This window comes from Ruditapes philippinarum, unplaced genomic scaffold, assembly GCF_026571515.1.
Source record: "Ruditapes philippinarum isolate M1 unplaced genomic scaffold, ASM2657151v2 ctg2749_1_1_1_1, whole genome shotgun sequence".
Taxonomy (NCBI): Eukaryota; Metazoa; Mollusca; class Bivalvia; order Venerida; family Veneridae; genus Ruditapes; species Ruditapes philippinarum.
The window spans coordinates 110356-136716 of NW_026861915.1; the positions used below are offsets into that span (position 1 = coordinate 110356).

Here is a 26361-nt window from a genome sequence, read left to right on the forward strand (position 1 = left end):
ATTTACGGAAGAGCATCAGTGCAAAGTGTGTGTTTTATTAGCTCGAAATTTCGACTTACTAACTCAAAATTTCGAGTTATCTATCTCGAAATATCGAGTTACTAATGCGGAATTTCGACTTACTTACTCGAAATTTCGACATACTAACTCGAAATTTCGAGTTATATATCTCGAAATTTCGACTTACTAACTCGAATTTTCGAGTTACCTATCTGGAAATTTCGAGTAACTAACTCGAAATTTCGACTTACTAACTCGAAATTTCGATATACTAACGCGAAATTTCGAGTTACTTATCTCAAAATTTCGACTTAGTAACTCGAAATTTCGACTTAGTAACTTGAAATTTCGACTTAGTAACTCGAAATTTCGACTTAGTTACATTACTAGAATGGCCAAAGTTATGAGTCACCAAGAGTTTAGATAATATAAGATAGAGTACGATTGTATGATGGAGATGGAGAACCGGGTGCCTGGACAAACTATTAAAAGTTAAACTTAAACTTATTAGTGTGGTCACTTTTGACAATGGCATTTACACGCCCGACCTAAAACAACACAAGGCTTCCTTTAATTTGTAGTTCAGGTGTTCTTCAGACGTTGTATTGTATCCCACCTGTTCGAACATATCTTTTCACTAATCATATTCTTCTCATCCCTGTGAATAAAACGATCATATACTTCACGTGTGGGAAAGTACCGCGGAATGGCCAAAATAGGGCGTGCTGAGGCCTGAACTGACTCTTTTTCTTGTAAAATCGGATGCTTTAAAATTATTCCCAACAAGTAAATAACCACAAGTTCCCCTTTTATCAACTTTTATCAACACAATATGAATCAAAGTCTTAGTAAATAAATGAATATAGAATATTGACAAACATCTATTAAAAAATGTTACAAAAACATTATTAGTATAAAAAAACGTGACAGACTAACTGGCGCATACACGCCATTTAAAACTTAGTTAACACATGAATATTGCACAGTTTACAATAGGGTGGGTTTTGAACTTGTTGTATCTCCACATGATGTTTGTATGTGTGCTTTAGACACATGAAACATCCGATAAACACGGAAATGTGGAAAGTGTGATTTTACAACCCCCCCCCCCCCACACACACACACTAAAAAGCAATTAAGAAAATGGGAAGGATGTGTTGGGAATGTGTGGACAATTTGATCCTATTAAATTGTTCTGTTAAATACATAGGTGCTATGTCAATGTGCAACAGCTAAACATGAAATAAATAAAGTATCTTAAATTCAATCATTGCTTTCACCGGCAACCAATGTAAGTCGTACAATGTAAGTCGAAATTTCTAGTATCTCGTGGCCACGAGATAAATAAAAACACACACATGTCACCTTTGTGCCACCGTACAAAACAGACAAATAAACAAACAATAATTATGATTTGATATATTGTTACTGAAAATGTTTTGTGGAAAGAAAACTGCGGAAAACTTAACTTTGATTCGATATACACCAATTATTGCCGTTTATATCCCGTGATGTATAATTGTGAAAATAAATCAGTATTGTGCAAAATGTCACACGGAATATGGTAGAAACGAGTAAAATGTCCAACACGGTATCTGACGAAAAATAATTATACTGAAATGAATTAGCGCATTATTTACAAAATTATCAAAGAAAGTACATTTTGTATTTGCTTTTCGTGATCATTCTTCGTGAAACTGACTATCTAACCACTGAAAGCAACTTTTTGGGTTCTTCCGAGGTAAAAAAATTGTAAACGAACAAATATAAGTCTTCACGTCGTTTTTTCGGAGACATTTACCGAACTACTGACGTCATAAACACACCCGGCAAACTGTCGCTGTGTACAGTAAAACGAGCGAACGGCATTTCCGAGATAGAGCGGAAGGCCGATTTAAACGGATAATTGTAAGTGTTGTTTAATTTCTATGCGGGTTTTAATTTATAAAAATAATTGAGGTTCGATATCAGCCGGAAAATTGCCTAACACATAAATAGTCTCTAAAGGTAAATAGGGACATTATGATGTCATCAATTAGCAAGATGATGTTGTGAAAGCGAAATATAATCACACCATTTTAACGCCACAAGTAGAACCAAGAATCTTCTATTTTGTATTTACTATGTTTAGTAGAACCTGTTTACTATGTTGAGTAGAACCTCTTAACACATAACGGCCTTAAAATGAAGAGGTTTATTTAACAGTTGCAGACAAAGAAATAACAAACATAATTGAATGGGATAAGGCCGTGACTTTATTAAGCATTTGGTGCAAATAAGTGTCAATGAAAACAAAATATGAAATAATGTAATGAATAAAATATGAAAGACAGCTCCCAGCGAAAATGCTTGGACAGCTACATAGCAACGCAATGGTGCTGAAACTATGATAATAAGCGCTAAATATGCTAAATTCTGTTACAATACGGTCTGGGAAATGGAGTCGTATGGTATGGCAAATCCAGTAGAAAATAACATATTCAGAGCTAAAGAGAAAACGAGGCGAAGGTGAACTCTCAGAGATCTCCGTATATAATGAGATGATGTTGACGGACAGCATTCATTGCACCGAAATGCACATAATAGCGTGTATTGAGGGCCACACAATATTTTATGAAATAAAATTCGCCAATCAGAAAATACCTTTCTTAATATTGTTATTACAATCACTAACTTTTTTAAGGTAATATAGACTTTCACTTATATTACGAGGGGGAGTCATACATATACTTATATTCTTACATTGAATTCAAGTCACATTCTGTATCAGTACATTGTATCATAATATATTGTGATATTTTTTATATTTTACCAAATCAATTTGTAATAAGATATTGTTGTACATTCACTATAGCCTATTAAAATAGTTATTCTTGTAAAATACGACTTGACAATGAAAAAGGAATACAGCGTCACTTTAAGCAAGTATACACTCAGTACAATGATATCGGCTAGGACTTAAAGCTACAGCCCTACAGATGAGATAACAAGAAAATTTTAGAAAGTCAACATATGGAAAATTAACTATGCACACTTTTTGAATAAAATGACATATGCAAAACAATATTTTTGTATAACGTGTGATAAAAACACAGCAAAGGCATTTTTTAAAAAATATTTTTCCCACATTTACGTGGACTGAAAGTACCCGTAATATGTAAATTACGAGCCATAAGACCATAGCAATTATCTCCCGTGCACAATCAAATTTGTTAAATAAATGCTTTACACATTATAAATGACAACAATGGTGTATGCAGTATGTAAAAATGTATAAAAAAAATTCACACTTTCGTTATCAACATGATTAATTGAGAAAGATTTTAATCTGTCAAATTATCTTCTTCACTAGTGATAGATCCAATCTAATATGTAAAGTCAGTACAATTTGATTTTTGTCACACGTAAAACTTATGTTGCATATATACTTTTGACACATACGACGAAAATGAATTACTATAAACATGTTCATCATTCAATAGGTAAATACATGTTTTCATTTCCTATGTAAAATGTGCTACTGTAATGCATGTAAGAGATCATGTCAATTTTGCACGTTTGCCATATTATATGTTTTGCATATTGTACCGCATGGGTCTATGACCTTCTGGGAAAAGATAAATAAACTTGTTAAACTTGTTTAACTATTCAAATCAAAGGGGAGATATATGTGCGAGAACAGTTCTATTCATGGAAAAGTTCTGCATTCGATGCTTTATAGTTTAGTAACAATTATCGTATCTTATCGTAAGTGAAGTTATATATGTGAAGTAAGTGTAAAAAAAAGAAGAACTGTTTATCAAATATGCGATTACCTCGACGCCATATTGATCTTTGTTAGCTGTCAACCAAAAACCATGCCATTCCACAATGCCATATTGTTTACTGCTTGAATGACCAATTTCTTCATAAGAAAAGACAACAGGTGTACGTCCTTTGATGACTTATGGGATTAGACTCACGTGCCGATGACCCGCCAATACTTTTGATTATGCTACATAGAAAGACAAGGAAAACAGTTAAACACATGATAACAGATAAACAAGAAAAGCATTGATGCAAAGCATCAAAGGGCGTCCAAGCAGCAGGTGCAGACGAACTAGTATAGATATATGATGACAAGATATTCTTATAAACTTTTCAATGGTTCATTGGGTTTTACCAGAATTGTATATCACTTATGAATGAACGGACGAAAGAAATTGTTCATTATTTATAACTTTGATTGGCACGCTAGAACTTGTTATTTCTTTATGATCGTGGTTATTAATAGCAACGGATATACATGTATACAATCATTTATAATCCATATGTGTAACGCATGATCAACACCATACTTGTGTAATTGTCCCTTATTATGTTATCGCTATTAGCGAGGACCCCCTCTTAAGGTATCTGTTCACAATATGACACTTGTTATATTACCATGTTGATCATGTTGAGCATAATTGTTTATTATACAATAATTGTAATATCTATTTTAATAAAAAAAAAAATACAGATTTTATGAAAAGTCAGTAAATCATGGTTAATCTTTCAATATATAATATTGTTTATTCTTAAACCATATACATGTACATTTGTATTTTTCTTTATCATTTTTTAAATTATCAATCAATTGAATAATTCATAAAATCTGATTTGTAACTTTGAATAATTCCTCGGCATCTTTACTAAACACGAATAACAAATTAAATAAAATGTTTCAAAGTTGATAGTGTCATATTAATACCATAAAAATGTACATTTTTTCTCAATTATAAGAGGATATTTTTTCGTTTGAGTGAAATATGGAATATATTTTCACGAGCCGGGACGGCGAGTGAAAATATGTGGCATTTTATCATGTTGAGTGAAAATATATACCATATTTCACGAAAAACGAAAAAATAACCTTTTTAATTAATTTCATTATCAAAGAAAAATGGTTGCGTACCCCCTTTGCTTGCTACGCAACTGCAATTGTACAGCGCGCAGTAATATATAATTATTGTCTTGTTTTGCACGCGATATTTAGCGCTACATTGTGACGTCACGTAAACAACTCTAAAAACGTCTGTACAGCGTTAACCACTGAATTAAAGATATTGGTGTTCGGATTAATTTTCTTAGTTAGATCATTTTCTATCATTCTAGATAGTTTTCAAAACGAAATTCAACAAAAAGTTGCTTTGTATTTATCAGATTTTTCAAACAAAATGGCGAAAGAAGTCCCTTAAAATAAATATGAGTTTTGACTCCGCCCACTTTCATATTTATATTTCATATTTATTTTTAAAAAATATGAAATATATTTGACTGATATAGCACCATATTTCATGGGTAAAATTAAATAATTGTACATATTTATTGTTTTTATCTCATAAAGATAAAATAAAACATGCGATTTGTGTTGTTTTTTTTTTCGAATTGTATGTTTATGTATAATAATAATTAATGAATTTGAGAGTTGATCTGTGTTTGTTCTGTAACGATATCAAACATCTACTCCAAAACCGGGAGAGACCGGACAATAAACGTGTGGTACTATTCGCCGGTCACTAGTAAATCCCGGGAGAGACCGGGAATTACCGATAGGAGTACATCCCTCTATAAATAGATTTTCGGAATATTTAGGTCATCAACTCATCATTCTATTAACAGCTTTCGGAATAACATACCATAATAACCCACTGGTACTACAAAATGATAAACAAAAATACCCCGAAGAGCGCGATTTATTGACGGAAAAGGTTATTCATTTGAAAATGTTTGCATTGCGAAATTCTGCAGTTCGCCATTCATTGTACATATCGCGACTAATTAATAATCAAGCACCCTCATACCGATCGGAATGATCGGCTTTTATTATGAACAACTATAAAAGGCTCGAGAAGTTGCTGTCGCCCTTTCACAAAATCTGATTTCATTCCATAAAGGGGCGTCCGCGCCGAAATAAAGGGGCGCCGCGCTTCGGCGCGGACGCCAATTATACACGGTCAGTCGTAGCATAGTGTCCAGAAACTACGTCAATTCCTTAATTTATAGCTGGCAGGAATGAAAAAAGGCGATACACAAAACGAAGCGTATAATCGGAAAAGATTTAATATTGAGTAAGAAATAATTATAAGGTAAACACAGAATTTATAGTACTGAGCAGATGTGCATTTTACACGGCTGATCGCACTGCAAGTTCATGTTGCGATAAACCCTTATTACCAAATGCGACTTTATTCGCATGTGAGTGTAGAAAAAAAATGTTAAAAATATGTGGCCTCCCAGCAAGATAATTAGTGAAAACAAGAGCCATGTCAACATGGCCATCCCCCGCCGAATGTGTTTGCTCATTGGAAGAATGTATATGTAGTAGAGCAGAATAATTCCATTTTAAGAGGTCTTTTGGTAATGAAAACTGATGGCTATAGTGATTACAGATTTGAAACCTATGTGAATACTGATGGCTGAAAATAACAAAGGGCAATAACTGAAAAATAATGCAGGGTAGGTTATCATTCTTGTGTGCTGCATCCCTCCTCAGTAAAATCTATCCACCTATGAAGTTTCAAGTTGATACCTCAAATACTTTTTGAGAAAAAAATTGAATTGAAAAATTAAGTATGAAAAATAACAAAGGGCAATAACTCAAAAATTATAAAAGGTAGAGTTATCATTCTTGTGCACTGCACACCTCCTGAGTTAGATCTATGCACCTATGAAGTTTCATAATGATATCTCAAAGGCCTTTTGAGTTATGCTCTGGACAAAAATTAATTTTGAAAAATAAAAAAGGGCAATAACTAAACAATTATGCAGGGTAGAGTTATCGTTCTTGTGCACTGCACTTTTCTTCAATGAGATCCATCCACCTATGAAGTTTTAAGTTGATACCTCAAATACTTTTTGAGATAAGCTCCGGACAAAATAGTATGAAAAAGAACAAAGGGCAATAACTAAAAAATTGTACAGGGAAGAGTTATCATTCTTTTGCACAGCATTTCTCCTCAATAAAATCTATCCACCTATGACATTTCATGTTGACATCTCAAACACTTTTGAGTTATGCTCCACTCGGGTGAAAAATTATGTATGAAAAATAACAAAGGGCACTAACTCAAAAATTATAAAAGGTAGAGTTATCATTCTTGTGCAGTGCACACCTCCTGAGTGAGACCTATGCACCTATGAAGTTTCATGTTGATATCTCATAGGCTTTTGGAGTTATGCTCTGGACAAAAATCAATTTTGAAAAATAACAAAGGGCAATAACTCAAAAATCATGCAAGGTAGAGTTATCATTCTTGTGCACTGCACTCCTCCTCAATGAGGTCTATCCACCTATTTTAGAGATATGCTCCGGACAAAAATGTCGGACGGACTTTCTCACAGGACAGTAATTATGTGGCTACTCTATTGTTCTCTCTATTGTTCTTTTTAGCCACACAAAAGAAAATAGCCACATAAAAGCATTACGGAATGAATGACATCAAAGAGAAAGAACAGTTACCTATTGTCCCTCTAGCCACATAATTACTCTCCTGTGAGTGCGGAAGGACGGACGGAAGGTCGGACGGACGGAAGGACGGACGGAGACTATTTCTATATCCCCCGCCGCCTTTTCGGCGGGGGATAATAACCTGCTCTACCCAACAATGTCAAATATATACATAGTTTATACATTACCAAAGACCACGCCCACATCTAACGGTCTAAGACCACGTGGTAGAACTAATTAATTTAAATCGGCATTGAACCAGAGGTTTTATACGACCAACATCAAAAATGTTAAGATTGTAAAAGCTTTAAATATTTAAGCTACCCATTTTATTTACAGGTATAGTAACAAGTCTCTAAAAAGAGCTGGCACTTGTTTAAACAAATATAACCAGCCTGAAGTAAATTCAGTTGTCTGTGTTCGATAGGGTATAATTCTAAGGGTTTTTCACGAAAGTTGTACATTACCATTTCTGTTCATTTTATCTTGTTTTAACCACCTACTGAAAAAGTGGATGATAATTGACACCACACAAGAATTGGTATAAGAAATAAAATGTACGCAAAATCATTTAAGTTTATATTATGCGGAGAAAAAAAACCCAACTAAATTCATTCAATGAATAACGACAGAATTCTGCTACAGATAGGGCATATACTGCTGTAATTGAAATTCGTAATATATGGAAATATAAACCAAATATATAGATAAACAGTATAAATCGTCAATGTTGAATCACTTTATCTGAGCACGTGTTCGTGCTGATGTGTCTAGATAACTAGAAAATTGGATTTTCGAAAAATAAAAGAATATTCAAATGTATTAAACAGTCGGAAATTAAATAAATCATGCACTTTTATATTGTACTAAAGCTAACTGATTTATTTAATTAAGGCAAGGTAGAGAACAAAGGTAGCGAACTCGCTAACTATGAAATACAATGTACATGAGAGGTAAAACTTAAAATCATAGAATACCATCTCTAACAGTTAAAAAAAAACAATTATGGCAAATAAAATACTTATCTGAATGTTAGATGACGGAATTCGGCATTTTAAACCATATCAGCTGCTATATAAACATCGGCTGTGGATTTTAATGAAAGATGTTACCACGTTGGAATTTAAACTAGTAGTGATTTTTCTTTGCATATCAGACTGGCGTTTCCGCTAGTTTTACCCATGCCGGAAATTTCATCCCAGATAAGTCGCGTGCTGTACAATGGCACGATAAAGATGACGTCATTTTACCGTTATGAATGATTTTGTAATTCATACGCTGTTGAATGAAAGTAGTTACGGTTGTAATGATATAAATTTTCATTGGAAATAAAGATAAAGAATTTAAAATATAATGGAATATGGTAGAATATGCAAGAAAAAACATCTGACATATGTTTGCTGTTCGGATCGGAATATCCGTCCCTCGGTCACCCGCTCGGCAAGCCTCGTTACCGCCCAATGGGCGGGTCACCTCGGGACGGATATTGTGACGTCACGGAAACAATACTTTAAACGTCTGTGATAAATAGAATATTAAATTCGTGTAAGTTAATTACTGTATTTATTGCACTCGTTGAATAAAATAATATTATTCAACTTGTGCAATAAATTCAGTATTGAACTTACACTCATTCATACTGCATTAATTTGTGAGTATGAGTAAAATGTTCACTTATAAAAACGTTAGCATGTTTTCCCTGCAGTGAATTGATTGCTGCAAATATTTCTTATATACAGGCGTCTCATGGCGTCTTCTATAGCAAAACATGGACTTCAAATATACTTAAGGACAATGAAAACGCACGCCCGCACTATATGCATTTTATTACATGAAAACAAAACACTAACGACTCCATTAGATATATATCATAACTTGACTACAAAAAGCAAACTTAACATCTGAAAATAATTCAAAATGTTTAAAATCAAATGTACACCAGTAAATCGAAGAACCTTAGGTGAAAATCCCAAAATCACACTTTTTCATCACAGTAATGCAACTTAACAAAGGCAAAAATCAAAATGAAAATCCAAAACAAAGTCACTCATAAATGTCTATCGGATCTTTGGAAACGACAATATCCTCCATCAGCGTCTCTTACAGATGTACATCGTCGCTTCATAGACCTTACGGTGCGGATAGTCGCATGTGGAATCTGGCGCCATTCGGCCTGTAGTGTAGTGCGAAAACGCTGGTGATGCCGAGAAATTGTAGACCGATGGACACCAAAACGGTTGGCGCTTGGATAATACAAAATTTGATTGTAAGATAGACCAGACTGAATCTCTCCTAAATCTACCCAGAGGTTAATTCTTTGTAGAACCATTGCATACAATTTGCTAGCAAATCTTCAGTATTGTTTGAAATTAAACACCTTTAATAGAGGAAAAGTGTGTATATTCATTTTCAATGTGAGCTCTTACGATTTCTAAAACTGACCATTGGCATAGTTTAATATTCATTTTCATAAACATTTTAATTGCTCATTTGTGTCTAACATTTCTAGAAAGGTGTGAAAAACAAGTTAATAATTAACATTTAAAAAAAAAATTTCATTTCATAAAGTAACCTTGAATTGATTAAATCTGTTTTCTGTTGTGATCTTATCACAATTAGCCAAAAGTGATACTTTTGATTTTTCGGGTACAGTCTTTATCATGCAATAACTTGATTAAAATGCAATAATTTTTCATAACTTTGATATCTAAATGACCGAAATGCATTCGGTTTAATGAAACTGTAAAAAAATATTTAAAATAAATATATTTTCCTTGTTAAAATGCAATTATCCCGACCGTGTGTTTTCATTGTCCTTAAGTATAGCAATTAGCGACTCTGAAAGCAACTACATGTATTGCCTTTTCATAGCAACTATAGACCATTGAATTTCCATAAGAACCATTGTAGTCAAGTCAAGTCAAGTCAAATAGTTTATTAATGTCTCTTCATACGTACAACATGATATAAAACTGTAGTTTAAAACATAATAAAATACGTATGCCTTTCAATACAGAAATATAAGAGACAAATCAATCTATACATTACTTAAAACGTTACATAGCATCTATTTTAAAAGACCAAGTATTGAAATAATGACTTGGCCTAAAATATTGTTAACTATATTTATACAATGTTGTTAATAATGTGAAGTTTAAATGTATATGGATCATGAGGAAACTGTGTGTCCATCTGATACTAGTCTAGTATTATGTATCCAATAAATTTTACACTATTAACAAGTGTGTCACAAAAAAAAGTTATTGACAATAAATTGATCCATTGTTAACTGTTATCTGAAATATCAGCATTAAGTGAAGTTATTTTAGAAACAATTATCCAAACCCCAATGCTTCAAATTGATGCTGATAGTATATATCCACAATTTCAAGTTCTTTATAATTGTGTGCCTGGACTAAAAAATGAAAACTATTTCCTCATTACTTTTCCATATAAGAATGTAGTAATAAAAATAACTACTAATAATACAATTCAAATGTTAAAATAAACACTGTACTATTAAAAAGACATTTACATTATTTACAGTACAGTAAAATTTTCCTTTGTTAAAACAGGCTTTGGCTGTATATTTAACTATGTTTACATCAGTGAATAATATACAAAATTTCTCCTTATCAGATAAATTATCAAACCCATTAAAAACTCCTCTACTCTGTGTGTATAGTTCCTCTCTTATGGAGGTGTACAATGGACATTTCAGTAAAACATGTTCTTCATCTTCAATACAGTTTAAACTATTGAAACAAGTTCTGTCATGTACATTAAGATTTTCATACCGCCCAGTTTCTATTCTAATCGGTGCCACACCGCATCTAAATTTTGCCATAGCACTTCGAAAATGAAATGGAAGTGGTTCTTTAACATAGTGTTCAGTTACAAAATGAGACTTTATAAGTCTGTAAGATCTCAACTTATTACAACCATTACCTCTTACTGAATCAACTCTGTTTACAGTTTGCTTCCATTTATCAATTTCAATCTGTAACAGCTTATTTTCTAAAGTGTCTACAACAGTTTTAGTACATCTATGTAAATTATCTATATTAAACATTCCAATGTTTCTGTACATTTCCATTATACGAAATATTCCTGTTATTCATCTTGTATTAGATGACAATTTAACCCATTCAAAAACTTTTTTATTTAATCTAGAGTCATGCATCTTTAAAAATCTACAATACTGCCTTGTAACAGCACCCCACTGTTTTACAAATATTGGTTTCCAACCCATATCTCAAAGTACAGCAGCATTTGTGGCATGAAAATTACCATACTTCACTCGTGGCAACCGCCACTCATGAAATATTTATTTTCATACCACTCGACGAAAATAAATCATGTATTTATTGAAAAAACTTGAATATCCTCTATATATTAAAATGAAGAATTATAATCTAGAAATTAATAAAGTGTTTTGAAATTCATGCCATCAGGAATAATTGTACCTAGCTTATACATCCATGAAGTTTCTTTTAATAATCTTTGCCAATTATTCTTTACTTTATCAATTGGCATGAATGAAAAATCTTTGACAGAATGCCCTTCAGAATTAAAATGTTCAGATACACTGGTAATAGTGTCAGGAAAGTGTTTAATATCAAATTTGTGACTATTCATTCTTTGGCTACCTTTTTGCTGAGTTTGACCAACATATTGTTTTTTACATTTTTTACAAGTTATAAGATAAATGACATCTAAAGATATACATGAAAAATCACGTTTTATAGGAAATTCTTTAGGTATAGTAGTACTTCAAAAAATTATTAGATTTAACAATATTATTACAATAAGTACAACGAGGTCGACAGCATTTAGAGACTGAACCAACCATGAATGTGGCATTTAAATGAGTATGAACTAAATTGTCTTGTAAATTTCTCGGTCTCTTATAAGCAACAATTGGTTTGTATTTGTATAATTTACGTACACTTTCATTTGGAGAAAATTTCAAAAGGCTCCAATATTGGTTAAATATTTTACCTATATTAAGTAAAGATGGATTATATGTACACACAAAGGGGATAATATTTTCACGTTCTTCTGATTTGTCTTTTAATTTTAATATATCCTCCCTCGATAAGAATCATTGACTTTTCCCTGCAGTGAATTGATTGCTGCAAATATTTCTCATGACGTCTTCTATAGCACAACAGTGACTTTAAATAGTAACTGCTTGCTTTCCAAATCAACCATTTTCACATTCTTCTGATTTGTCTTTTAATTTTAATGTATCCTCACTCGATAAGAACCATTGACTTTCCATAGCAACTGCTTGCTTTCCAAATCAACCATTGACTTCTATAGCAACCAGTGACTTCATAGCAAGTATTTAATTTTCTTAGCAACTTGTGAATCTACCATTGAATTTCACAGAATTCAGTCACTTCCAAGGAAACCATTGATTTTGTATAGCAACCAGTGACTTCCTTAGTAACTATTGTTTTCCCATAGCAAATGCAACCAGTTATGTTTTTATATATACATGCACTATTACAAATATGAACTTTATGATTTAGATTTTATATCTGCTTTCGCAAATAGTTTGCAATATTACTTCTTCGTTCAAAGAAGTTGTATTCAGTTGAGCGATATTAGGGTCATCGTGTCCCTCTTGTTTATTTGAATACAGATTTACCAAAACGCGGATTTCATTCATTATAAGTTAATGGAATGACAGCATGCACTTCCTATTACACCGAAATATTCGTACATGTACAAAGTAACTATTCGCAAATGTTTTTCATTAAAGCAAATGAATATTGTAGTTGAAACTATTTTCTAACTTTAATTTTGACAACGTGAGAACATATAAATAACACTAAATTTTGTGGAGGTATACTGTTCTACTTTTTAACACATGGGTAAGATGTAATACTACCCAAAAGCACCCCCAGTCCAGTCCCTGCTAGACCCCAGAAATTATTAATAAAAGTCAATGTTCATACACATGTACCACTATTGTATTAGTTATAGAAGGGTTTTAGTGTTTTGATTTAGATGTTTTTAATATTGTGCATGCTAAATTCTTTGTACGGTAAACTCATGTTAAACCTCACAATAAAATCAATGTATGTGTTAACATACAGTGTGGGAATTTGTTATCACAGTTAGGAACTTCCTGTCAATGTTATCTCACATTTAAGTAAACGATGGAACGTGGTACATATTAGAATGTAGTGTAATTATTTTACCATTTGGACATTCAATGATTTAATACGTTTCGTGTGATTTAAAACGATTCTATTATACGACATGTATATACAGATTATACAGCTAAATGTATTTTGGATATATATAAAATTAATTATGGATAATGAATGTAATTGAATTTATCCAAAATTAGAATGCGGCCAGACATTTTGCATTTATTATTACAAAATATGCATATTTACAACGGTAAATGTGCATAATTACAAAAATAATGCACTTTAAAAGAAATTCTTAAGGTTGAAGTTATTTATATACATATCAGTTGATATGTCATGCCCACGATCGAAATCGCTTCCTTCAATATCGTGTAGAGATGTGTTACAGAAAGATATAGGACTCAGTCAATCTCAAGATGAGAAATTTAAAATCAGGAGTTCTTTTCATAAGAAAGTAAAATGTTTCTTTAATCGTTGGAAAAAATCGCCAAGTGGAGGAGATATTAAGGATATGACATATGAAGATGTTGACTACATCGAACGGATTACATCTCAAAGCATGCGATCTTACAGCTTTTCTAATGTGCCATTTAAGGTATTCTTTTATTATTCTATATGTAATTATAATAAACTTAGGCAAATTTGACTAGCACATTAAGTAGTAACTAAAAACAGAAATTTTTATAGATGTCACCGTGCATATCCAGTAACGCAGGAATGTGCAAATAACATAAAAGTAACGCGTTATTGCCAAAACGAGTAACACAGTAAGTAAATGAACCAAACTATTTTATTCTAAATCAAATTTAAAGAAATGAATTTGCGCATACGGCTGCTTGGACATTATACTTTAACCAGCATTACAATTTTTTCAGGAATATTCTTTTTTTTATAATTTAGTTTAACCCGGTCATAGGTACAAAGGGGTCGGGGAGCATCCCCAGTGTACCTTACAATTACTGTATCAGTATATATGATATGTAAAGATTATAAATTGTATTAGTTTATAACATTTGTGTAAAGCAACATATTAATAAGTTCATAAACACTTAAGAGTTCGTATAGATCATTATTATTTTTTTATACTACAAACTTTCAAACCTTTAAAAAGAATGGAAATTTTAAGATGTATCTGTATATTCAAAGAATAGTTAATTATATAAATAGAATGAGTTCAGAGAGATTCTTGTAATTTGCAATGAAAAAAAATGAGTAAAATAATGAGATCGAAAAACCTTGCTTTAAAAATTCCTTCAGTTGATACAATGTTATCTGACTTGTGGATATTTTTAATTTCTTAATTACTGTTTTGATATTTGGAGGAATGTAGCATTAATTGTAAGAATTTTATCAATTTAAGTTTCTTATCTGACCTCTAAAATCCCCATTATTATTTACAAAGTAATGAGAAGAAGTTTTTATAATAACTAGTTGTTGCGCACTCAATAGATTAACAAGAGGGCCAAGAGGGCCCTGGACCGCTCACCTGAGAAATAGGTCAAAAGGTCAAAGTTTAGCCCCTTTTTCACCACAGAAGCACAATTTGAAAACGGACAGCTAAATCTGACAATTTTTGTACACCTTCACCAAAGAGTTTTTTGTGTAAAATTATTTCAAAACTGAACTAGTGGTTAAGATGTTGTTTAGATGTTATTGTTTTCTAATTTTTAACTCTGGCAGCCATTTTATTAAACAGTTCAGCCTGTCACTAAGTGAGAGGTAAGCTGATAAAAAGATGATAGAACAAGAGCCGTCACCTAAGTGACGAATGCCCCCGAAAAGGTTTCTTAAGCATGCAGGTATTATGAAAAGAGAATGGAAGTAACTAATTGCTGAATATTGTTCTTTGTATTATTGTACCTGTAATCTCTAATTGCGATAGCATGAACCTTCAAAATATAAGTGTGACCTTGACCTTTGAAGAAGGGACATGGTTCCTGGACGCGACAAATTGTTGTTATGAGATAGACATTTGTGCCAAATTATTTCAAAATCCCTCAATGCATGACAAAGTTACAGTCTGGACATGATTGTTGAGTAAGTGGGGACACACGGACAGACGGGCATGAGCCTTAGCCGCGACACATTGCCTTGATGTGGTAGACATTTATGCCAAGTTATTTTAAAATCCTTCCATGCATGACAAAGTTACAGTCCGGACATGAATGTGTATCTTCAAACTCTTCTCGAGAGAATGAGTACCTTCAAACTATAAGTGTGACCTTGACCTTGAAGGTAGGGACATGGGTCTTTGTCGCGACATGTCGTCTTGATGTGGTAGACATTTATGACTAGTTATTTTAAAATCCTTCGATGCATGGCAAAGTTACAGCCCGGACACGAATGTGTGTACCTATAAACTCTAATTGTGATAAAGTGAACTTCAAAATGGTAGTGTAACCTTGAACTTTGAGGTAGGGACGTAATTATTGGTCTTGATGTGGTAGACATTTATGCCTAGTTATTTTAAAATCATTCGATGCATTACAAAGTTACAGTCACCTTTTTACTCTTATTGCGATAATGTGAAACTTCAAAATGATAGTGTGACCTTGACCTTTGAGGTAGAGACGTAATTCTTGGACGCGGCACATCGTCTTGATGTGGTAGACATTTGTGCCAAGTTAATTCAAAATACCTCAATGTATGACAAAGTTACAGTCCGAACACGAATGAAGTGGGACAGACGGACAGATAAACGGTGCGATTATATTATGCCTCCCTTCAGGAGCATGAAAGAGAGGGAAAACAAACATTTGACATGGCTGGGAATTTAACTGATGACCTCGATCCCCTGGGGCGGGGCCAATTTTGACCCTAAGGGTTTAATTTCAACAAACATGGTAGACATATACTAGAACATGTTTCATGCCAAATATCTAAACTTTAGGTCTTTAGGATTTTTACAAGAAGATTTTTTAAGATTTTACTATATATATGTATATATAAAGAAAATCAATGATCCCCATGGCTGGGTCAAGTTTGACTCTAGGGCTTTTATTTGAACAAACTTGGTAGACATCCACTAGAAGATGTTTCATGCCAAATATCTAATCTATAGCGGTTTTGGATTGTCACAAGAAGATTTTTAAGATTTTACTATATACTTATAAGGAAAATCAATGATCCCCTGGGCGGGGTTGAATTTTGACCCTAGGGATTTTATTGAGACAAACTTGGTAAACATCTATTAGAAAATGTCACATGCCAAATATCTAAGCTCTACCTCTTTTGATTTTTACAAGACGATTTTTTAAAGTTTTTACTATAATTATACATATTAGGAAAATCAATGATCCCTGGGGCGGGGGCAATTTTGACCCTAAGGCTTTTATTAGAACAAACTTGGTAGACATCCACTAGAAAATTTTCAATGCCAAATATCTAAGCTCTAGAGATAGAGTTTGGTGCCATCTATGCGTGTTTAACCTGAGTATCTTAAGACTTGATTTAAAACTAATAACACTTTCTTTTCTGCTGGTATGGATGAGATAGCAGGAATATGTTTACTTCTTTAGATCATTCTTGAGAAAGACAACCTAATTACCGTTTCAAAGGCGACTTTTGTGTTTCGTCAAATAAATATGTTCATTTTACACATTCAAAACATTTTTTTTCATATTCTGTAAACCTTAGACATTTGTCAAACTTCAAGTGTCGTATAACAATGGAAGGAAGCTGGAAAAATAAGATTTAGCTACTTTTAATGAGATAACTGCCGTTGCTCCAGTGCTTTATTCGCGAATTCGGCGTTACGTCGTAAAAATGGTCTCAATTACGTTTCATCTGCTAAATTAAGTGTAATTTGCCACGAGTAGATTGGAAAAAGTCCCAGGTACATCGAATGTAAAAATCATAAAGTAATGTGTATTATTATTATTTTTATTATTATTAGTCAGGTCGTCATTTTCACGAATGATCTTGAAAAAAAACAACACTTTTTTATGGAAACTTTTTTGATAGCGTTTAAATTATAATGTTTCAGCAACTGTATGCGCTAATTCATTTCTTCCAATTAGGTGTACAATAAAAAATATTGGTCCATTTACCATTTAGCCACTTAATTGCACAATTCCTGCCTGTTTGACAAAAACTAACCTCGGTTATCGGTTATTGAACGAAGTGCGAAGTGAACGCTGCAATCACGGTGGGCATTTTTTTTGACTAAGTAAGTGTGTTCATCCAGAAGCAGTGCGTCACCTTATCTATGGAAGCCCTGGAGGGACATTTGAACTTAATATTTAAAACTTAAAACTTATTATTTAATTCTTAATATTTAAAATTTAATTCTTAATATTTAAAAATTAATTCTTAATACTTAAAAATTAAGAACAGAATACATAAGACGCGGGTATTTGAATTCAACGGTCTCTTGCAAAAGGTTGTTACACGAAGAAAAACTGGCTAATTCGATGTAGCTGCTTACAGGTAATTGTCATTATTTATATATACAATAAACATTCCGTTTATTATTATAATTTTATCTGATTGTTATATTTTCCATGCTAACAGTTGAAACGATTAAGATATGTTAGTTTTATCAAAGGCGCCAGATACGGTGCCGCATTTTATTGATTACATGGTGTCAAAAAGCAGCGGTCAATACATTTTGTTCTGGTTGAACTGACAGAAATATACCTGCTAGTCAGGGGGGTTAGGTTTGTCTAACGATAAAATGTTTAGTTGTTGGCAGTGGATAACAATATTTCATGTTTACATCCCCAGCCCTTTGTTTTTATAACGCTATATTTCATTTATTCCTATTTCTTTTAAGGTCGTAAACATGGAGATCCCGTTGATGTTTGCCTTTATCATTTTATTGAAAGTGACTCCTGAGTCAACAGATGTGTCATCTCTATTGCCATCTGGAAACGGAAGCACCAGGTTAGAAGTGATTACGCAGTACTTTCATGCTGACTTCAAGTACGCAGAAAATGTTTTACTTCTCTTTTGTCGCCACAACATACGTCTTGGTCTTCGTCAGTTAAAGAGGATACTTCGTTGTATTAATTAAGGGCGTTACCGTGTCATGTATACTCCACAAGAAATCGTACAAGTACAGTAGAAAAAAATTGCAGTTTAGCAGAGACGGCTTATGGTGCAAAGGTGGATGAATACGTGGATTTGAGAGCTCGTGGACGAATTGATACGTCAAACCCTATTCACGCAGAATGCTTTCGATTTTATGTAACGGATTTTCTTCAAGCGGGACTTTATCGCATTGTATTCACTGGAATTTACACAATGTGAAACCACAGAAACATGTAGACACTTGTACTAGAAGACCAGAAATAAAATGTTGTTTAATGTACTAGAACTATCAGGTTCTACTGATATTGGTGTTAATGTTGATTTGTAGGATATTGAATATGAAACAAATCCAGATGATTGAACATTAGACAATAATATATATACTTTTTAATTAATAAACATTGATGTTCATAGTTTTCCGAAGTATGTGGGTTTTTTATGTTTAACTGCTAGTTTAAATTTCTAGGCTGATCTCGAGTTCGCGTTACTTATTTTTAGAACAGGTCATAAATCAAACGGAAACAATAATAAAAGAACTTAAATACAGACCTCTCTTGAAACTTTCTGATTCTACATTGATGATTGCATGACAAATCTATCATAGAGTACACATTATTAGAAATCTGAGTAAACCGTATGTAGGAAATTAGAAAATAAACCTTATGAGCTCTTTGTAGGCAGTACTAAAAATTTGCCAAATGTTCTCCAGAAGGGATCCAATTTTAGGACTTTTAACCCCAAAAGACCAAGTTTCAATTTTGACCTACATATTTGACTTATGATAAAGTTACAAGTTGTTCCAACTGAAACAAAGACATGTAGTGTTCAAAAAAAAAAATTGATTTGACCTATTTTTACCCCATATGACCCAGATTCAAACTCGACCTAAAGATTATCCAGACAAATATTCCCTGTTCAAGTTGAAAATACAGCATCCTAAGTGTTCTCTATGTTTTTTCTTTGATTTGAACTAGTGACCTAGTTTATGACCCCAGATAACCCAGATAGAAAATTGACTTAGAAAATAATAAGATAAACATTCTGAACAATTTTGATGAAGATGTGATACCAAATGTGACCTGTATTGTGATCACAAGGGCAATGTTGAGAAACACACCGACAGACGACAAACAGCGGCAATGACAGTAACTCACCTTAGAGCTGAGCTAAAAAGGAATCACGATATATCAGATTTTTAGCTCGACTTTTTTTTTTTTTAAAGTAGAGGTATTGTTATAGTCGGGTCGGCGTTGCCGTTGCCGTTCCCGTCCACAAACTTGTACCTGGATCATAACTTTTTTATTTCTTGGTGTATTGTCTTCATACTTGGCCACAACAACCCTTGGCCACGACAAGACCTTTCAGTAGACCACACTAACCTTGACCTTCATCCATAAATGACCTTGACCTTCAAGGTTAAAAGTCCAAATTTTGCTTGTTCATGCTGTTATTGGCTGTAACTTTGTTATTTTTGAATGGATTGTCTTCAAACTTGAACATAATAATCTTCAAGGATATCCCTTAAAAATAACCAGCCAGACCTTGACCTTCACTCATAAATGACCTTGACTTTGAAGGTCAAATTATTGAAATTTTCATTTTTTTGGGCTATTATTGGCTGTAACTTTGTTATTTTTGAATGGATTGTATTCAAACTTAAACATAATAATCTTCAGGGATAACCCTTAAAAATAACTAGACAGACCTTGACCTTCACTCATAAATGACCTTGACTTTGAAGGTCAAATTATTGAAATTTTCATGTTTTTGGCTATTATTGGCTGTAACTTTGTTATTTTTCAATGGATTGTCTTCAAACTTGAACATAATAATCTTCAAGGATAACCCTTGAAAATAACCCGACAGACCTTGACCTTCACTCATTAATGACCTTGACTTTGTTTTGGCTGTAATTGGCTGTAACTTTGCTATTATTGAAGGGATCAACTTCATATTGTAACAGAACATACTTAAGGACAAGACCTTGTTGTTTATCGTGACTTCACCACGTGACTTCACCACATGATTCCACCACGTGTCTCCACCACGTGACTCCACCACGTGACTTCACCACGTGACTCCACCACGTGTCTCCACCACGTGACTCCACCACGTGACTCCACCACGTGACTCCACCACGTGACTCCACCACGTGACTCCACCACGTGACTCCACCACGTGACTCCACCACGTGCCTCCACCACGTGACTCCACCACGTGACTCCACCACGTGACTCCACCACGTGTCTCCACCACGTGTCTCCACCACGTGTCTCCACCACGTGTCTCCACCACGTCACTCCACCACGTCACTCCACCACGTCACTCCACCACGTGACTCCACCACGTGACTCCACCACGTGACTCCACCACGTGACTCCACCACGTGACTCCACCACGTGACTCCACCACGTGACTCCACCACGTGACTCCACCACGTGACTCCACCACGTGACACCCACCACGTGACACCACCACGTGTCACCATGTGACTCCACCATGTGTATCTATTTATAGAATTTTCTATTTATAGAATTGTGTGTTTCTATTTATAGAATTGCATGTCTCTATTTATATATATATATATAAATTAGTATATTTATATATAAAAAAAATATATAGAAAAAATCTAATGTGACAAGACAGAATGATTAATTTTATAAAAAGGAAATGTTAAGATTTTGTTCAAACATTTCTTTGTTTGCTTTTAGAGAATGTAAAAAGTCGAGCGTTGCCCCCGCCCGGCGGTGGCTCTTGTTTGTTTATTGAATTAAACATAGAGCTCTATTTATTTCTGAACAGTTTCCAATGCAAATAGTTATGCATCTAAAATGTTGTTTTAAAATAAACTGGCAAACAAACTTCTCTCTATTTTGTATACTACTGTTTGATCCACTAAGTCTGTGACAAGCTTTTAAACCATCGAAATTATTTATTTTTTTGCGTGTATTGTAAACAAATCTAACTCTTGTGAGCTAAAATGGCTGAAAGAAACCCCATCATTTTCGACATTTTTTAAAAACAGTTGGTTACAAGAAATTGATATCTGGTCACAGGTTCAGTGATAGAAATAGTAGTACAGTACTTTGACATCTTTGGTATCATCCCGTATGCTACTGTTGCCAAAGTAACGCAAATTAACTGTTTCCATCAAATAGAAAATGTCCCTTATTTTTCCCTGAGCATTAAGCATTTTCACTGATTTTACAGTGCAGTCAGCAGGCAAACCATTCAGTTACGCACTGCTACTTTAAGACAAATGGCAGCAAGAAATGTGTAGATGATAATATTGTTTCCCTTACTGATGGTGTATAGATGGGCTATAGTTGTTTGTTAAAAAGTATAATTACATTCCCTTTAAAACATAGGGCAGCAAAGCCAGTGTAACAACTTTTACTCTTTAATTACAGTGACTCATCAAAGTACAAAATCAAAGGTATCTACACTCATCAATGAATAATCGCTTCAGGTTCAACTTCCAATTGATAACAATCTGGGGCAACTACATACAGCATACAGCATACAACATGAAAATAAAAGGGTATTCAAAACACGATTTATTTTTTCAGGTAATTTAAAAGTTAAAAACATAAAAACAAAGTTTTGCCATGTGGGTTAGAACTGAAGGCTCCACTAGGCAAACTAAACAAAATGATTATTTTTCAACTAAATAGAACAAGAACTGTCACTAAAAACAAACATATCCCACAAATGTGCTTTGTGGTATATATGTCAGTTCCATAAAATTTCACATTAAAACAGAACAACGATTGATACTACTACAAAATAAATTTCCGTTTATCAACCATTTTTAAATGAATGTACATGTAATTATTGTTATGAACAATTGTGATTTATCAAGAACCAAACAATTACTATCATCAACTTAAAAACCAAATATTTGATTTCGCCCATTCAATACAAAATGTTGCTGCGATGAAACTTCTGGACAATTATAAACGTTTCCATCTCTTTCTAGGAAGACTGTGTTCTAGAAACCACATACCCATCTTCAAACGGCTCATATTCATGAATTATCTTTTTCTGGACTCCCATTAAAGCATTGCAATATTGATTGGCAAATACCCCAGATTGTTCTTCAGAATATAATGAGTGCTTTATTTTGCTGTACTTTATGTTAATAGTTCTGTCGCCCTTTTCTACAGGGGCTCCATTTATCATAAAACTTTTGTTCTCCTTCTTTTTTTATCTCAGGTATATATGGCACTGTGACGCACACAAACTGTTAGCTCTTAAATACTCTGTGAAACTGCATGTCTTTTGGTCTACATCAGTATAGCTGTCAATCACTTTTCCTGATGGTAAAGCCAATGAGAAGTCATAGTCCTTCACACTACCCATGTTACTTTCTCCGTCCGTGAAATAGTAACTAAGCGCTTGATTTCTAATTTTTGCGACGGACGCGCCCTCAGGCGCGTTCAGTGCTTTGTCATCTACACATTGGATTTCGTCGGCTACAATCGCGCAATGTGTCCTCAACCGAATAACAGCCCACGAAATAGTACATGAATTTGATCCTATGAAACTCCCATACTTCGTCGGGATATCTTAAAAACTTCCATATTTAGCCTTTTCAATTTCAAATTAAGTTATCCAAGTTAAAATATAAACGTATTTGATTGGTAAAAACGCCCCGTAGTATTATTGCGCAATTATGCAAATAACTGCTGAAACGATTTACCGCTGTCGAAAAAGTAGGACAGCAAATTATGCTATAATTAAGGAGTAAGCTGAATAATTCATAGAAATTATAAGCAGGAAATAAATATTTCCCCATTAAACAAAACATTTTTATTAACAGATCAAAAGGTGTTCGTGACTTTAGAATAACTCGCGCATTAATAAAAGAAGAACTCTTTTCGTGACTCATATCGCGGGTTTAGCTGAATATCCAGCAGTTATTAATAAATTAGACTACAGAACAATGGTTAGTATTATAAATAATGCATGTAACAAGGGAGTTTTTTCAACACTTTACCACCATGTAGTCTTTTATGGTAATCTTTATTGAAGGAAGTTATAATATCAGTTCTACTTCCGATTCTTGTGTCTTGTTTACATAGTTTTCTAGGTCACGATATGAGTGATTATAATAGCCTTCGACCAGAAGATAACACTATTCTAAAAATAGATTCTGCATCATCTGTGCTAACTTTCGGACGAGTAAATAAACCAGCGGATAGTTATTTTGTTTACATGTGTTCATGCAATACTTTAAGAAATTCTATACAATTGTAAGAAAGCAAACAAGTTGAAAATGGAATAAAGTGTGAAATTGAAAGGGACAACTAAACACAGTAGTGCTTAAGTGACGTAAATGGAAAAAAAATCTCAAAAAATTACACCATTAATTGCTGATGATTTTAACCAAAAATATTTTTAATGAGACATATCCAAGAGAAATAAAAATACAAATGACTTATATTTTATTGTCTATATGCCCACTATGATATAACACGAAGCAATTCTAATTAACATTCTCACATGTATTATGTATTATGATTGAAGTTTATTTGCATGGTTTTATTTTAGAAATATTTCGTTGACAGTTTTTTAAAAAAATATATTGCTCTACAAATCTCGAACTTGTATGGAACAAATTTTCTCTGTTATATCTTTTGTGTTGTTTTTTTTTCTAAAAAAAACCTTAATGTCTCTCCGGTTGCATGTCCGTCGCATTCAGTGCTGCAGCACTTTGATTTCATCTGTCAGACTACCAAATGTGTAATACATCATTCGTGCTTATCCACCTTTTGCTCCAGTATCAACTCTGTACTTTCCATGTCGGTAGTTCTGCCATCCCATTTTCATTTTATATGCACTGCTTTGTTCACAGCAGTTGCCTAAAATATATTAGAGCTTTTATTAACAACCACTTTCATACAATTTGGCCTAGAGGGACATACCCTATAACTGTCAAACTAAATAATCTCCAAAACATAAATAATAGAATCTTTGAAAATATTTTAACTTAAACTAAACGTTTCATCTATACATTCCCAATCATTATCGATAAAATCAGCTGTTAAAATACATGTATGTTGCAGTACTGTAAACCAGTCAATAATCTATGTAGAGTTGTTGCTGTACAATAAATAGGTTGATGCAATTTATTTCAGAACGCCTCTTAATTGATAAATTGTGGTAAAATGAGGTTTCTTTCAGCATAAATTCTACTTTGACATTGTATTTATTTATTATTTTACTTTCATTAAGCACAAACTTTATGTTTCGAGAATATAATCTGCTAGATGTAGGGAGTGCCCCTTTATCTACATCTAAAGATTTGTTTACCAAACCTGTGGTAAGTTTTTGCAAACTGCAAACATTTAAAATCACTACTACAACCTATAAGACTGGTATGCAAATCAATGATCATACTAGGCAGTAGGATGATGTTGGCCCTAAAAATCAAGGCTTTCCATTTAAGATTTACAGTACCTAAATCCTTCCATGTCCAGCCTGCTTGATTGTAATGCTTATTTTAAAGCAGACGACGTGAACCGCATCAAAAATGGACTAGTCAATGTAGGTATAAACAAGAAAAATATTACATACATTCGTATGTAATATAGGTACGATTGCATACTACTTTTTGTGAAGACTTTATGTTTGCTGAATTAAAGGTGTAATGTAAACTGAACAAACATGTCATGAGATATTTTATATCTTTAAACATTTTCATGGAATGTAATTAATGTATCACCATATTAAAATTGCATGCCTTCCAGAGCTGCATCAGTACTAAGGGTGTAGTACTTAAGTACCAGTACCAGTACTTGGCAAATTTTGCAGTACCATTACCAGTACCAGTACTAGATTTTAGCTCGGTACTGCAGTACCAGTACTTTTTTGGTGAAGTAATTAAGTATCAGTACCATTACTTTTATATATTCATCAAAGTTTGAATAAATACAGTGTCAAACAAATAATTGCAAATATTATTCAGCAAAGAAATAAAATCATAATTTACTTTAAAGTTAACATAACATATTTACAACTTTATAGTTTTAACATACTTTTTACAAACAATATTTACAACATATATACATGTCATATCTAATTGTTTAGTAACCAGTCAACTGTATAAATACAATGCAAATATCTTTCATTTAATAATAATAATAGTGCGCATGCGTGAAGTATGGCGGTCAAAATTTCTGTATAAAAATTTTCAAATAAAAATTTAAAGAAACAGACGGATTTAAAGAGCAAAATCTTGTAAATTTATAACAAATAAGTGTAAAAGTTGGATTTGATTGAATATGGACTACACAAAATGTGAAATTGTTCAGATTTGGATATAAAACATAAAATTTCGAATGGGTCTACGGAACAAAGGATCTAAAAAAAGGACTAAATCACAAACGTCCCCAGTATTGGTGAGTGAAACTCCCGCTAAACGTCAAAACAAACTGTACAAAAATGTCTCAATCAATGAATATGGCGGCGTCTCCCCAAGGTGTAATGCCCCAGATTATGCCTCTTCAATATTTTACTCCTTCGTCGTATCAAAATCACATGATTCCGACATCGCCATTATCTCAGGCATTATCGCAGCCAGTGAACCAGCCGTTCATTTCTCAAACACCACAAACTAGCGAGTTTCAACAAACTGTACTTGATAAACTGAATTCATTAGAAAATCGTCTGCAAAAACTTGATAATATT

General features: G+C 33.2%; 2 protein-coding genes across 2 annotated transcripts in view; one reads left to right on the top strand and one right to left on the bottom strand.

The window, feature by feature from the left end:
* Positions 1-14539, bottom strand: part of LOC132717360 (transcription elongation factor SPT4-like) — a 117731-nt gene extending 103192 nt beyond the window's left edge. Inside the window, exon 1 of the mRNA XM_060700810.1 lies at positions 14535-14539. The gene's annotated coding sequence lies outside the window, so the exon portion shown is untranslated. The remainder of the gene's footprint in view (positions 1-14534) is intronic.
* The window catches only part of LOC132717359 (uncharacterized), an 81368-nt gene continuing 68595 nt past the window's right edge, over positions 13589-26361 (top strand). The window contains exon 1 of the mRNA XM_060700807.1: positions 13589-14233. Within this exon, the coding sequence (XP_060556790.1) occupies positions 13970-14233 (264 nt within the window). The 5' untranslated portion in view covers positions 13589-13969. The remainder of the gene's footprint in view (positions 14234-26361) is intronic.